This window comes from Camelus bactrianus, chromosome X, assembly GCF_048773025.1.
Source record: "Camelus bactrianus isolate YW-2024 breed Bactrian camel chromosome X, ASM4877302v1, whole genome shotgun sequence".
In the NCBI taxonomy this organism is placed as follows: domain Eukaryota; kingdom Metazoa; phylum Chordata; class Mammalia; order Artiodactyla; family Camelidae; genus Camelus; species Camelus bactrianus.
In genome coordinates, this window is record NC_133575.1 from 62,712,537 (window position 1) to 62,729,115 (window position 16,579).

Genomic DNA, 16,579 nt, shown 5'->3' on the forward strand with positions numbered 1-16,579 from the left:
GTACATTCTCCCTTAGCTGATGGCTCTATTTCCCCCTCCCTCTTTTGTGTTCTGGTTAAACTCAACTACATTCTTCCTTAAAAAATTAGGAGTATAAGGGAAATTTTCTGACTTGATATATATCAAAACTTATAGCAAATAAAATAATTAATGGAAAATCTATAGATGCCATCCCATTAACAAAAAAATCTATCATCATTATGATTAAATGTAGTATTGGAGGTTGTGACCAGTATTATGAGCCCGACATTAAAAACAAGCATAGAAAGTGTATGAATTTGAAAAAGAGATATATAATTTCCATTACCTGCAGAGAATATAATCATTAACAGATAAACCTAATAGAATAAACATTCACATTTTAAAAACTAATTAGAGTTCAGAAAGCTTTCCACTCTTATGATCAACGATAACACAAAAAATTCAAAACTTATGGCACCCCTGCCATACCTAATTAGAACATTAAATAGGAAAAAATAAGATATCCCTCAAAATAATAAGATCTAAATGTTTTTAGGAAACACCTTAACACAGAAACACAAATTTTACAGAAACTATTTTAAAACTCTTTAAAAATATAAAGGAAGTTTTGACTAAAAGAAGATATACCATGTCTATATTTGGGGTGATGTAACATGGCAATTGTATCAATTCAACTCACATTAACTTGCAAATTCAGTGCAGTCCCAAATTAAATTCCAGCAGGACTTTGGGAAAAGTTGATAAAATTATTTACATTTATAATGGAAAAATTTTCATGAATAGCTAATCACTTTGAAAATCAACTTGACACAGAGAAAGGATTCACCCTATTAAATATTAAGATATACTTTAAAGCCAGAGTAATAAAATAACATGATACCATTGTAGGAAATGATAAGTAAACAAAGGAACAGAAAAGTGAGCTCAGAAATACATTCAGTATATAGGGTAATCTAATGTATGATAAAGATACCCCTCAAGGCTTTAGAAAAGAAACTGATTTTTTTTTTTTTTTTTTTAGTTTACGGTGAACTACTTTGCTAATTGGAGAATAGAGCTGGATCCCTACCTTATACAACATACAAAACTGGAATTTAGATGGATGAGATGTAAGTGGGAAAGGTAAAGCTAAATGGACAGCATCTAATGTAATCTAAGGAGGCAAAAATTAAAAAAAAAATAGGAATCTAAAAGCAAAATCACAAAGCAAAAAAAAGTGATGGCTTTTATCATATTATTATTAAAATGTTTTAGTCACAAAGAACATCATAGACAATATTAAGTGATAGATGACATGTAGAAGCTATTTAAGTCATTAAAGCCAACAAGGGATTAATATCTAGAATATACAAAAATGACCACTAATCATGAAGAAAAAAACAAGAAACCCAACAGAAAACTGGAGAAAGGATATAAATAAGCAGGTCACTGAAAGAAAAGTCCAAATAGCTACTAAATATATAGAAAGATCCTCAGTATTAGAAATATTTATAAATATGTCAATAAAAGACAAAGCAATACCGCTTTAATACCACCAGAACTGCAAAAATTGTAAAAGTGAATAATACCAAGGGTTACTGATATTGTGAGCAAATGGGCCCTCTTGTGTACTATTCTTGAGAGTCTTAATATTACAGACTTCAGTAAGTGGCTTACTTTACATATAAAAGTTTTTCAAAATATTTTGTGATTCTATTCATTATAATACAATCATGACTGTAAATGTACCAATTAAAAAAATCCTCATTTTATTTTATATATATATAAAATATATATCTCTCTCCAAGTTCTATAATGGATGCTTGTTTTGTGATTCTTAGAATCTTACAAATAGTGCTAGCAATATATATACATATATGTCATATATTTTTGTGTGCATATGGAAGTATATACAAAACAAAGAAAACAATCCAACTTAACTATACTGTTTCTCTCCCCTCTCTGTGGCTGTGAGTGCTCTTGAGACAAGAACTAGAAGATCCACACAAAGATGGTGTGCTGATGTTGGCCTAGAGTTAAGGTGAAAAGAAGGGAATAACCTTTTATTCAGCTCCACAGTGTACCAGGCATCAATCTGGGCACTTTAAGTTGTCTTATTGAATCTGCATAAGTTATGGGGAATCAGTATTATGATCCCATTGTATGGATAAGGAAACAGGCTCTGAGAGGTTAAATAATTTGTCAAAGGACTCAGGACTGGAGCCCAGGTCTGTCTGGGCTGGTGCTCTTTTCACTACATTACCACAAGTGACAGTGGGAACAGGTTGAAACTGGGAGATGAGGCTGGAGAAACCTTGGGCAGCACACATCAGAAAGTAGACTGACACATCTGTTTATTGTAGTTGTATTTTTCCTGCTTTCCAGAAATGTCACATGCTGTTAACAGGTTTGATCGCCTGAGAGATGTAAATGCAAACTGTGGTGAAATGAGTGGCTTTAAAGCAGATTCTGTATTCATTCACATTAAAACAGAGGTGATCTGTAAACCTTGTTTTTTTCCCCACCATGATGACTCTCTTTTAACTAGGCTGAGACCCACAGACCTCCAAAGTGCATCTCCAGTGGCAGAATCTCAGGTATCAGCCCAAACAGTGAGGGAGGTATTTTATTGTGTAAGGGTGAGAGGAGGTTTGGGGAGCTTCTTAATTCTCTAAATTAAATCAAGTGTGCTATTCCCTTCTCTGCCTCCATGTGCTAACAACTTTGGATTACAGGAAATAATAACACTGGTTTTTGATGATACACATAGGGATTGCTTTGGAAATTGATTTGTTTTGGAAGTTAACTTTGGGACAAAATTTAGTTTTCTTGAAGCAGCTATGAAATTTATTTATTATTAAAAGAGAGAAATAAGTAAATAATATTAAAAGAGATATGTTTAAATTAAATAACTTACTCATTATCTTTGCAGCAAAGTTGAACTGGAAGGACCATTCCTCCAAAAATGTGCATCACACATGTGAGAGGATTTTTTTCTAATAGTAACTCGAGGTCTGGGGCTGACAAGATGGGTTTAGAAAATCTCTTGCCTCCTCAACAGTTCTGGCTCATTTTCAGTGGGCTTTCTCTGCTCTCTTTGGCAGAGACGTATGGGTTCAGTAAATGCATACAGTATGAACTGGACATTCACCATATGTTCTGCATTTGGAAGAAGATCAATAACTTAACAGACGCCATTCGTGACATCCCTGGATACACTACTCACCTCAACCTGACACAGATCCAAATTCAGGTCCTTCCTCCATATGGCTTCACTAATTTGTCTGCTCTGGTGGACTTGTGATTGGAGCGGAATTCCATTTGGAAGATTGATGAGAGGGCCTTTTGGGGACTTGAAAACATGACCCTTTTGAATTTAGTAGAAACTAAGATTCAAAGTGTGAACAACTCCTTTGAAGACCTGTCCAACTTGGAAACTTTGCTCCTGAGTCATAATCAAATTACCCCTATTCACAAAAATGCCTTTGTCCCTCTTGTCAAATTGAAATATTTAAACTTATCTCAAAACTTTATTACTGATTTTTCTAATATTCTGGAAGCAATCCAACATCTTCTGCACCTGGAATATCTTGATCTTACTAACAACAGCATCATGTCCTTGGATCACAGCCCCAGGTCATTGATCTCCCTGACCCAGCTGAGCCTGCAAGGGAACAAGCTCATGGAATTAAATTTCTCTGCTTTGTCACTACCTAATCTGACCACTCTGGATGTCTCTCATAGCTTTGGAGTCATTCAGAATGTGGATCTGGAAACTATGCCCCAACTGAGAAGCTTGAATCTGAGTGGAACATTGGTGAAACTGGAGATGCTCTCAGCCAACCACCTACAGAATCTAAGGGAAATAGACCTTAGTAACCAGAAGTTTGATGTAGTCACTTAAACCTCAACACACTATCTCGTCTCCTCCAAAATTTACCCATATTAGAGGCTTTGGTTTTTTGGAAAAATGCCATTGATGCCAGGGGCATACAGCGCCTTGCCAACTGTACCAGGCTTTTGTCCCTTGACCTGAGCCATAACAATGATCTGGTTCACCTCAATGACAGTGAATTTGATGCTATGCCCAGCCTCCAAAGGCTGAATCTAAACAAGTGTCAACTTTCCTTTGTCATTAACAGGACCTGGAGTACCCTCCAGAACTTGAGAGCCCTAGATCTGAGCCACAATAAGTTTAAAAGCTTTCCAGATTTTGCATTTTCACCCCTGAGGTATCTACAATCTCTCTTTCTCTCTAGAAATCCCATCACAGAACTCGATAGGATGACCTTCTATGGGCTGTATTCATTGAAGGAGTTCAACTTGGCTGGGTGCTGGATAGTAAAAATTGACAGATACTTCTTTGCTCAATTTCCAAATTTAGAGAGTTTAGACCTTGGATACAACAATATTCGGACTCTGAATTGCAGAACCTTTGAGGGTCTGAAGAAACTCCAAGTTCTCACTCTCTCCCAGAACCACCTGAAAAACATAGCAAAAAAATGCATTTTCTGGCCTCAGTTGCCTCTATAAACTTGACTTGATATACAATGTCTTGTCAAATTTTCAGGCAATCCTTTTCTTGGGCCTGGAAAATCTAGAAGTTTTGAATCTCAGTTTTAATAAAATTACATATGAAACTACTAGGACCTTGCAATCTCCTCCATTTATGAACCTCAAGTCTTTGAAACAACTCAACCTAGAAGGACAAATACATGGGATTCAGGTTGTTCCAACCAACTTCTTCCAAGGGCTGAATGGCCTGCAGGAGCTACTCCTAGGGAAAAATCCCATGGTATTCCTAGACTACCGTCAATTTGACTCACTGATTAATCTCACAAAGTTGGATATCTCAGGAAGAAAATCTGGAGACCAAAGTCTCAGTTTAAGTATTTCCTTATTCCAAAACCTCAAAAGACTAAAAGTGCTACGCCTGGAAAACAACAACTTAGAGTCCCTGACTCCTGGCATGTTCTCTGGCTTAGAAAGCCTTCAGGTCCTCTCTTTAAGATTCAACAACCTAAGAGTAATTAATCAAAGTCATCTGGAGAATCTGAAGTCTCTGAAGTACTTTGATCTTTATGGAAACAAACTTCAGTGCAGCTGTGACAATGAATGTTTCAAGAATTGATCCATAAACACAGCAAAGGTCCATATCCCCTACCTCTGTAGCTACCCCTGTCAGCAGGGAAATATCCAGAGTTTATTGATAGATTTCAATGATTCTATGTGTAATTTTGACCTGGGAAAGGTTTACTTCTTCTGTTCCTTCAGTCTGGTCCTCACAACCATGGTCTCCTCTTGGTTTATCGCCAAGATGACTTCATCGCTATGGTATAGGCTGTATGTATTTTGAGCCTGGTATCAGGCCAAGTGGCATAGGACAGAGAAGGAGTTCATCTCTGATGCCTTTGTCTCTTTCACTGCCACTGATGAGCAGTGGGTATATGAAGAGCTTGTTCCAGCCCTGGAAGAAAGAGGTCAGCCTACCTTCAAGCTCTGTCTTCACCACCGGGATTTTGAACCAGGCATGGACATCTTTGAGAACATCCAGAATGCCATCAACACAAGCCAGAAAACATTGTGTATGGTCAGTAACCACTACCTGCACAGTGAATGGTGCCAGCTTGAAGTACAGCTGGCCAGCATCAAGATGCTCTATGAGCATGAGGATGTCCTCATCTTGATCTTCCTGGAAGAGATCCCAAACTATAAGTTATCCAGCTACCGCCGACTCAGGAAACTTGTCAACAGGCAGACATTTATCACCTGGCCAGAGAATGTCCATGAGAGGCCACTCTTCTGGGCTCGTATTAGAAATGCATTGGGAAACAAATCTGTGGAGAAAGACAATGCACAGCTAACTGTGGCTGATTGACTGGAAGTCTTTGTGACATCAAATCCAGTGTTACCCAAGGTGTGGAAAGGCTAAGAGTGTGACTGAATGTACCTGCTCTGCAGGCAAGAGGCTGCTCATGACCATTATGTGGTTAATGTCCATCAGGCAACTGGAAGGGTGAAGAAGCTATGCACTTGATTCTCTAGTTTCATACACATCATACTAATATGATGTTTTCACATAATATCTTTTTTTTAACTTTTTTTATTGAGTTATAGTCAGTTTATAATGTTGTGTCAATTTTTGGTGTACAGCATAATGTTTCAGTCATACATATACATACATTCATTTTCATATTCTTTTTCATTATAGGTTACTACAAGTTATTGAATATAGTTCCCTGTGTTATACAGGATTAACTTGTTGTTTATCTATTTTATGTATAGTACTTAGTATCTGCAAATCTCCAAATAAGAAAACAGTTGGTATTTTCCCACAGAACATATTAATTAATCCAGTAAAGGGATGATTATTCCTTTGAACAAAATGATCTTTCCAGCCTTTGAGGTCATCTAAAGGAAAGAAATGGAATTGTCTTTGGCATTAAAAAAAATACTATCACCATCACAGATAAAATGGTGCTGTTGTCATTCTTGTTGAGTGTTAGTCTTGGAAGGAAATTGGGGCAGTAACTCAAGGCATATCTAGTATACAAAGGTTTGCATATGTCTTTACATGTATCAAATAATCCCTTAGCTGGGATACAAGAAATTCATTTCCTAGGCCAAATTACTAGGACTATAGGCATTTTTAAATGAAGCCATTGGGGCTGTAATTATACTAAAAAAAATACTTGGAAATGATAACGTAGTTAATTACTCTATTAACCAACCCGAAGTAACAAGAGGTTTAAATTGGAACAGAAAAAAATTCATATGAGAAAAAGAAATTTTTCTACCAGTATTCTTTTCTGGTCAAGATGGCAGAGTGGTAGGACCACGAGCTCGCCTCTCCTCATGACTACAATGAAACCACAACTGAATGTTAAACAATCACTGAAAAAAAGACTGGAACCTAGCAAAAAAGTTCTTATGCAACTGGAAACATAAAGAGGGAACCACAGCAAGATGGTAGGAGGGGCATGTTCATGATATGATTGGGCCACATACCCCTCTGGTGGGCAACCTACAAGCTGAAGAATCGTTAAGTTGCAGAGGCCTTCTCACGGGAATGAGAGCTCTAAGCCTCACGTCAGGCTCCCCAGCTCTGGTTCTGCCATTGGGAAGAGAAGGAGACCCCAGGACATCTTTTTTTTTCTTTTAACATTTTTTATTGAGTTATAGTCATTTTACAATGTTGTGTCAAATTCCAGTGAGCACAATTTTTCAGTTATACATGAACATATATATATTCATTGCCACATTTTTTTTCGCTCTCCAGGACATCTGGTTTTGAAGGCCAGTGGGGCTTGGCTCCAGGATGCCCATGGGACTAGGGGAAATAGAGACTCTATTTGCTTGGGAAGCATACATGGAAACTCGTGTGTGCCAGGTCCAAGGGCAGAGGCAGTGATCTCATAGGAACCTGGGCCAGGACTGCCTGCTGGATCTGGAGGGTCTCCTGGGGATGTAGGGACGGCTGTGGCTCACCCATGGGAGGAAAAAGCAGGTGGCATACATTCCAGGAGTGTTCATCTACATGAGCTTTTCTGGAGGCTAACATCCTGATTACATCATTAGCACCAAGACCTAGCCTCACCCAACAGCCTATAGGGAAGCCTCAGGCCAAACAACATACTGGGTGGGAACATAGCCCCACCCATCATCAGACTTCCTAAGCTACAAATGCCTCTAGACACAGCCCTACCCACCAGAGGTCCAGGACCAAGCTTCATCCAGCAGTGGGCAGACACTGACTCCTCCTGCCAGGAAACCTGCATAAGCCTCTAGTCCAGCCTCATCCACCAGGGGCAGATGATACTAGAAATAAGAAAAAAACAATCCTGGGTGGGGGGGAGATATAGCTCAGTGATAGAGTGCATGCTTAGCATGCATGAGGTCCTGGGTTCAATCCCCAGTACCTCCACTAAAACAAATAAGTAAATAAAGGAACATAATTACCTCCCCCAACCAAAACCAAACAAACAAAAAATAATAAACAAATAAATTAAAGAAAAAAGAAAACAACAACCCCAAAGCCTGTGGAAGGAATCCACAAACACATAGAAAGATAGATAATATAAGGTGGCAAAGGAATATCTCCCAGGACAAGGCACAAGATAAAATCCCAGAAGAAGAAATAAGTGATGAGGAGATGGGCAATTTATCTGAGAAAGAGTTTAAAGTAGTGATGGCCAAGATGTTCAGAGAACTCAAGAGGAGTATAGATGCACAGAGTGAAGTTTTTAGCAAAGAGTTGGCAAATATAAAGTATACCCAAACAGAGTTGAAGGATAAAATCACTGAAATGAATAACACACTAGAAGGACGCAAGAATAGAATAAATGAGGCAGAAAAATGGATCAGAGAGCTAGAAGACAGATGAGTGGAAACCACTACCGCAGAACAGAAAAAGAAAAAAGAATGAAAAGAAATGAAAATAGTTTAAGAGAACCCTAGGACAACATGAAGCACACTAATATTCACATTATAGGGGTCCCAGAAAGAGGAGAGAGAGAGAGAAAGGACCTGAGAAAATTTTTGGAGAGATAATAACTAAAAGCTTCCCCAACTGGGCAAAGAAACAATCACCCAAGTCCAAGAAGTGCAGAGAGTACCACACAGAATTAACCTAAAGAGGAACACACCAATGCACAGTCATCAAATTGACAACAATTAAGAAAATATTAAAATTAGCAAGAGAAAAGCAACAAATAACATACAAGGGAATTCCCATACGGTTATCAGCTGAGTTTTCAGCAGAAACTCTACAGGCCAGAAGGGAGTGGCAAGATATATTTAAAGTGATGCAAGGGGGAAACTTACAACCAAGAATACTCTATCCAGCAAGGCTCTCATTCAGACTTGATGGAGAAATCAAAAGCTTCACAGATAAACAAAAGCTAGAAGATTTCAGCACCACGAAACCAGCTTTACAACAAATGTTAAAGAACCTTCTCTAGTCATCAAACCATAAGAAAAGAAAACAAAAAGAAGAAAGGAAAAAAAAAAAAAAGAAGACCTACAAAAGATTGCTTTGGCAGTTCGGAGTTTTTTTATGGCTCCATATAAATTTTGGAATTGTTTTTTCTAGTTCTGTGAAAAATATTGTATTTTGACAGGAGTTGCAAGATCTGTAGATTGCTTTGGGTAGTGGGGCCATTTTGATAATGTTGTTTTTTCCAATCCAAGAGCACAAGAAATCTTTCCATTTCTTTGTGTCATTTCGGTTTTTTGAGTATAGGTAACCTCCTTGGTTAAGTTTATTTCTAGGTATTTCGATGTTTTTGATGTAATGGAAATGTTTATGCTGGTTATAAAATTCTAGTTTTTGAAGTGAAAAAAAAAGTGAATGAAGGGCTGCAAATGGCAAAATATCCTTCTTTCTTATGGGTGAGTTGTATTCCATCATATATATATATATATTCCATATCTTGACAATTATAAATAATGCTGCTGTTAATAGCATGCTGTATGTATCTTTTTGAATTAATTATTATTTTGTGGTTGTCTTAGCTATTCCTTTGATAACTATGCAGGTTTAAAAAGCTAAAGCTCTAAAAGTTCTTAGAAACAATGAACAGTACATATGTAAATTAGAAAATATATGTGCAGTAAAAAAATAGCAATGAGCTATCAAGCCATGAAAGATATGGAAGAAACTTAAAAGACATGTTACTAAATGAAAGAAGCCAGTCTGAAAAGGCTATAAACTGTACGATTCCACCCAAATGCCATTCTGGAAAAGGCACAGCTACAGAAACAATAAATAGATTGTGGTTCCCAGGGCTTTGGGGAGAAGGAGGGAGGGAGGAATGAATAGATGGAGCACAAGTGATTTTTAGGGCAATGAAATTACTCTGTATGATACTATAGTGGTGGCTACATGTCACTATGCATTTGTCAAAACCCATAGAATGTACAACATCAAGAGTGAACCCTAATGCAAACTATGGACTTTCGTTGATAATAATGTGTCCACGTTGGTTCATCAATTGCACCAGATATGCCACACTGATGAGGGATGTTGAGGGGAGGGGAGTATATACATGTGGGTGGGGAGGGCTATATGTGAACTCTCTGTATTTTCTGCTCAATTCTGCTGTGAACCTGAAACTGCTCTAAAAAAATAAAATGTATTAAAAAAAAACCCAGAAAATTTTTTCTACCAGTAAAGGTAGAACTAGATTAAGCTTAATTTGTTAGAAAGATATAAAATTTTCTTCCCTACAGATACTGAAAAAAGGAATAGAAACCTCTCTGTTTAGAATTATTTATATGGCCCTACCTGGATGACTTTTAAGCTCATCTTCCAAACCAAAGTTTCAGTGCCAGTTCTGTATTTATGGGAAAGGGATAATGTCTCCACCTACTGAATATGTTTCCTTGTAACCACACATTAGCTGTTAATAATATGATTAGTGATTAAGTTTAAGAGTTTAAATTATTCCTTGCCATGCACAGTGTGGTCCAGAGATCAGAAATATGAGATTCATCTGGGATCTTGTCAGAAATGCAGATTCTCAAGCACCACCCCAGACCTACTGAATCAGAATGTGCATGTTAACAAGATCTCCAGAGGATTCTTATGCACATTAAATTTTGAGAAGTAATAGGTTAAGCAATTATCTACATTGAGGAAGCTCTGGAAAGGCTCTCCTATCTTCAAATATTAACTTCTCTTAGGTGACACAATGATCAGAATGTAATCATTAAATATTCTTTGGATTTCTCTTCTTGTGATATTTTGCAAAAGAATAAGAGTAAAAAATACTATAATTTTACATGTGTGTAGTTGCTTACCATTTCCAAAGCACTTTCACTTGATGATGGGAACTCCATTAAACCAATGCACTCTAATCATTCTACCAGTAAATATGAAGGTAAGTTAATACTGTATTGCTTTTGCCTAAGGTCATTAAAAACTCTAAGGATACTATGGTGGCAATCATTTTGCAATATGTAAGTTTATCAAATCAACATTTTGTACATCTTACACTTACACAATGTTATATGTCAGTTAATTTCAATAAAGCTAGAAAAAACCTCCAAGAAAAATATATAGGTACGGTGAAGTCCAAATAAATTACGAGTGCAAAACAGACATTAGATATAAGAGTTTTGAGGTAAAAGATAATATAGTAAGGATATATTTCTAAGCATGAAAATATAGAAAGGTTCATAGAATCCCAGAAAGAATCTTCATCATTGGGTAGATTTAATTCTTATGTCTAAAATAACATTCATTTTGATTGTTGAACTTACAAAAAAAAGAGGCTCTGGAAGCTACATATGGGTTTGTTGAAAACAGTAAACAACTTGAGTTAGAATTAGCCTAAGAAGCAGGGAGGGTATAGGTCAGTGGTAGAGAGCGTGCTTAGCACGCAAAGGGTCCTGGATTCAATCGCCCTACCTCCATCAAAAAAAAAAAAAAAAAAAAAAAAAAAAAAGAACTAGCCTAAGAAAATGCGGATACACAATGCAAAAATGAGAACAGTGTAGAGGATCTATCAACTTGGGAACTATAAAAACAAGTTTGTAGATGTGTCTGGACACTGACTGCTATAAAGATTTGTCTGCAGATTAAGAAGGTGATATTGGCCCAATAATGTCACTTACTGTAATCATCTTTGACCTTACTGTACTGTACCTCCAGGAGGAATGTTAGCCCATTATAGGTGACCTATTGCATGCTAAAGCATTTAGGAGGAATTGGGATAAAGCTATTGTGGATTATGGTGACTCTAAGTCCAGTCCTAACAATTTTTTAGTTTCTGAATAAAGTTCTCAATGGACTCTTTCTAAATTGAAAATCAATAAAGTTACACTGACAGGGGTTCTAACTGGGGGAACTGTTTCCCAAGATGAGAGAGGTTAACAAGCATTTAGTGAAAACCTACAACTTTTAGGCTCACTGCCACAGGTGCTCTGAGGGCTACAAACACAGCTTAAGGTATAGTGCCTACCTTAATGGAGTTTGCAATCTAATTAGGAGATAACATATATTTGTGTAACAGATAATTAAAATGCTAGTCAAATGTGTGATGTGGACAGTAAATGCTAACTTAATTAGAGAAGAGAAAAATGGTCAGAAGCCAAGTAATGCTAAGGTGTGGCAATTAATATGACCAAGGCTTGAGGCTTGACTCGAAATCTTGGGGACTATAACCCTGTTTCTTGACCTCTAAACCTCAGGTTTCCATTCTGTAAAATCAGATAATTATAATAGCTTCTTCTAGGCTGTTTTAAAGATTAGGTGAAATAATGTATAGATGACCTTAGCATGATGGTTGGCCCATAAATGTTAGCTAAGAAATTCACCTTTCCTCATGACTGAAGGACCGGAGGCAGAAAGAGCAATAGGTGTCTGAGGATGGACTTACTGAAGAGGAGCAGCTAGAAAAAGAGGCCATAAACTTCATCCACTTCACCATCTGCTAAAGGTTATCCTTAAAGGGAGACCTGGGGTGTTTCCCCCAAAGGTTGGTGCTCAGCTTTGACAGTACTTCAAGATTTGTAGAGTACTAAAAGACAGATTTCATTTCATTGCTTACCATCCCCTGACATGCCCAATCTAATCTCTACAATCTAAACTACCTGTGGATGTCCAAGGCCCAAGCCTTAAGCTTTTTGGGGCCAAGAAGATTTGGGGTCAGTGAGATGGAATGATGAAAGGAAAGGGGGAGAGAACCTCAAGTAGCAAAACCAGTTTCCTCGCTATCCCCTGCAGGACACTACCCCCTTGTGGCTATTTAATGAACCACAACACCTTTCCCTCCCACAGTCCTGTCCTGATATGCAGCCTTAGTGTTAACTGAGAGATCATGGTGAGACACTGCATTCATTTCCTGTGATTGCTGTAACAGATTACTACAAAGATGATGACTTAAAGAAAAATGTATTCTTTCACAGTTATGGAGGCCAGAAGTCCAAAATCAAGGTGTGGTCCTGGCCATGATCCCTCCAGAAACTCTAGGGGAGAATCTGTTCTTTGTGTTTTCCAGCTTCCAGTGGTTACTGGCCTCTGTTTCTGAACTTGTGGCTGCATTGCTCCAATCTCTGCCTCCCTCTTCACATGGTCTTCTTCCTCTTCTGCATGTCTGATCTTCCTTTGCTTCTCTCTTATAAGCACACTTGTAATGGCATTTAGGGGCCACTTGGAAAACTGAAGATTTTCTCCTCATTTTAAGATGCTTAATTCAAGAGACATCTGCAAAGACTCTTTTCCAAATTGGGTAACACACACAAGTTCCAGGGATTTGATGTGGATTTGGGGATCATTTTTTGGCTTAACAAACTTATTTTTAAAAAATTATCTTTCAATTTCATTATTGATAATTAATATACAAGATCAATCTGCTGGCCAGGGCAGGCTGAGAGGTCAGGCTGCAGGATATTGAGTTTTGAATTTGGATGTGGGGATGGACCAGGGACAGAAAAGGTCTAGAGAGTCAACTTTTCTAGGGAAGGCTGGCTTTGGTGGGGCAACTCAGTGAAAGACCCTGGGTGGTCAGCAAGCAGCACAGAGGACTCTGGGCACAAGATGTGAAGGAGAGAGTATAGCAAGGGAAAGAAAGGGGGTGGTGAGCCAAGACTTAACTCCTGTTTGCTTTTAATAAACTGAGTATTAGTGTTCCTCACCTTCCAAGCCCTCTTTATGTATGAGGAAATGGGCACTCCCAAACATTGCTGGTGAGACTGGTGGAGTTGGTAAAATCTTTTTGCAGAACAGTTCTACATATACATCATATACTTCTATCCAGTCAGTCTACCTCTAGGAATCTATTTTAAGGAAATCATCAGAATTCAGGAAGATTTATGCACATGGACATTCCTGACATCCTTTAAAAAAAATGATACTCGAGTGTTGAAAGCAACTTAGATGTCTACCTTTAGAGAGTAATAGTTGAGTGATTTATGGTTCATCTGTATGACGGAATATTTTATAGTCATAAAACGTATGTTTATAAAAAGTGTACCATGACATGAAAAATACTTTTATATGAGATGTTAAGTAAAATACGTAGGAATTATAAGTAAGCACATACTTTACACAAATATTAATTCTAAGTTGATCCAAGATTTTTTGAAATATGTATATATGACCTCTTTATATGCATAAATACATGTTGAACTCTCAGAAATTGTACATATATATTTAGATGGCATAACAGCCTGTTAAAAAGCATAAATATCATATCATTTCTTTTATCTTTATATTTACCTAGCTCAATAAAATCTTGATCGCTGAAGCTAAATATTTTCCCCTCTATGTTTAGCTCAACTTTTGTTCCCAAGCAGTTAGGCTTAAAGATTTATAGATATACGAGTCTGTGATATGTGCTGAATTACTACAGGAACTGCAGCTATAAACTGAACAAATGTGGGTGAATGGCCTTGGCCCTAATGGCTGTAAGGGACTTTGACAGAATCCGATACAGTGGCAGCACTGCCATTGATTCTGGAGCTCATGATACTTGGATTTTAGTTCTGATACAGATGAAACCTCTTGACAGAACATTCTGCCCATTAATCTAAAGTACTGAAAGTCAGAATATGAAAACGAATATATGTATATTCATGTATGACTGAAGCATTGTGATGTACACCAGAAATTGACACAACATTGTAAACTGACTATACTTCAATAAATTTTTTTTAAATTAAAAAAAATAAAGTACTGAAAGTCAATTCATGCTGGAACTTTCATTAAAGGTCAATATAGAAAAATGCTCTTATACTGATATTTAAATATATATGATAATATTTCTTTGGTTTTGAACATAATGCAACATTGTGTTGCATAGTTGTTGGATTTTATCTATGTTTTTGTGACTTGCAGATGAAAATAATTCCAAGAAAGCACCTTATTAAAGCTATTTAAAAATCCTTGGTACATTTTCAGAAGTTACTATATAAATGGATTAAAGATTTAAATATAAAACAAATGAGAAAATACAGCCAGCTATATTTGGAGGGGGTTGGGAAAGGCCTTTCTAAGCATAAGACAAATCAGAAATAATAAAAGAAAAGATATAAAGTGTAAAATTTCTATATGTTAAAACAACAACCCATCATAAATCAAAATTAAAAGACAAAAATGAATGAGGAAAAACACGTGCAACATATGACTGAAATAATTAATAAATAAGGACCTCCTATCAGTCAATAATAAAAAGATGAATGCCACAACAGAAGAAGGGACAAAGGAATTTGACAATGCTCCTAATAGTTGAGACTCAATTCATGGATGGTTTTCTTCAAGGATGGCTCCTGAAACACAAAGAGCCTAGATTTTCATATACAAAGGCATAGCTGTCCCTTTACAAGAGGCAGAAGGGAAAAATTAACTTTATAATCCTTTAGCTACCCTTGAGAAACAGAAAGCATAAACTAGTATCGCTGTAGATTAACCTGCCACATTAGCAAATATTACCTCTATAATCAAAATATCAGAGTATATTCAGATACATATAAGACATAATAAAACAAATGAAAGAGAAGCAAGGGCTTGAACCCTTGGACATTATGTAGTGACCTGGTTCCCTTCAAGGACCCTGCTAGTATTGCAGTGACTGCACTGGAGCAGCCAAATGCTGCTGGGAAAGTCTCTCCACAGGGCAACTTGGCACCAATATAAATTCTTGGTCACTAAGCTCAATTGGCCCTTATCTCTGTGCAGCAATCGTACCCTATTTCTTCGGTCAACTCATGCTTCAATACCCTACAAACCCTTTTAACTTTTCTCAAATCTCTAATCTTGCTATTTCTCCCATTGTTGTTCTGATTGGATGACCTTTTTATTTCACAGAATGGATATCAAATGAGCATTCTCTCAACTTTTTTCTGCTATGAAACATACAATTCTATCCCCATTCTGGCTTCCCTTGGTCTTGTTAAAACATAGGAGGTAGCTGCCCCTTCTCTACTGAGCATGTATTATCTCACTCAATAAATACTTGTTGAATGAATCAATCAGGAAGCTACTCGGACCTGGGAGTACAGTGAAAATTTTCTCTGCAATCTTGGTGAATTCTTCTAGGTCCTCACTTACTCTGTGTTTATCCCAGTAAATCTAAGAGAAGGCCTAAGTACTACCCAACTGTCACTAGACTGTGAGTTCCTATAGGGCAGAGACTGCATTTAATTTATCTTAGCAACTTCCCAGTTCTGCAGTGTGCTCAGTGTTTGTTCAAACAAGATGCATAAAAGAATGGATTACCATGTGACCTGTCTTTTGCCGCCCCTGCTAAATTCATATAGCTTAGGAAGCTAGTTACACCAGGATGAAATCAGAAGACAAATCTTTCATCCTTTCTCATTTCAACAAGGAGCACAAGGCCTGTTCTGCTGCTGCATGAGTGATTAGAACCAAGGCCACAAGCCAGAGCAAGACCATCTCCCTGCTTCCTTTTACAGAGGACAAAACACACACATACACCCCACCCCCCTACAATGCTAAGGGGGAAGGTGATTGAAAGAGGATGTTGAGAAAGTGTAGCAGGGAAAGTACACTGCCCTCCCACCTCTTCCTGAAAGATCAGGATATGGGCATTGAAAAACAGGAGATGAGAAGGCAGAAGGACATACTCATTTATTGCTAGGAAAACAATCATATGCT

At 37.4% G+C, this 16,579-nt stretch overlaps 1 protein-coding gene across 1 annotated transcript in view; it reads left to right on the top strand.

Moving 5' to 3' along the window:
- Window positions 1–13,713, top strand: part of LOC123615576 (toll-like receptor 13) — a 27,772-nt gene extending 14,059 nt beyond the window's left edge. Inside the window, 4 exon segments of the mRNA XM_074359656.1 lie at window positions 1,004–2,558; window positions 2,894–3,839; window positions 3,842–4,455; window positions 4,457–13,713. Coding sequence (XP_074215757.1) covers window positions 2,927–3,839; window positions 3,842–4,455; window positions 4,457–5,839 — 2,910 coding nt within the window. The 5' untranslated portion in view covers window positions 1,004–2,558; window positions 2,894–2,926 and the 3' untranslated portion in view covers window positions 5,840–13,713.
- Window positions 13,714–16,579: the final 2,866 nt, after the last annotated feature.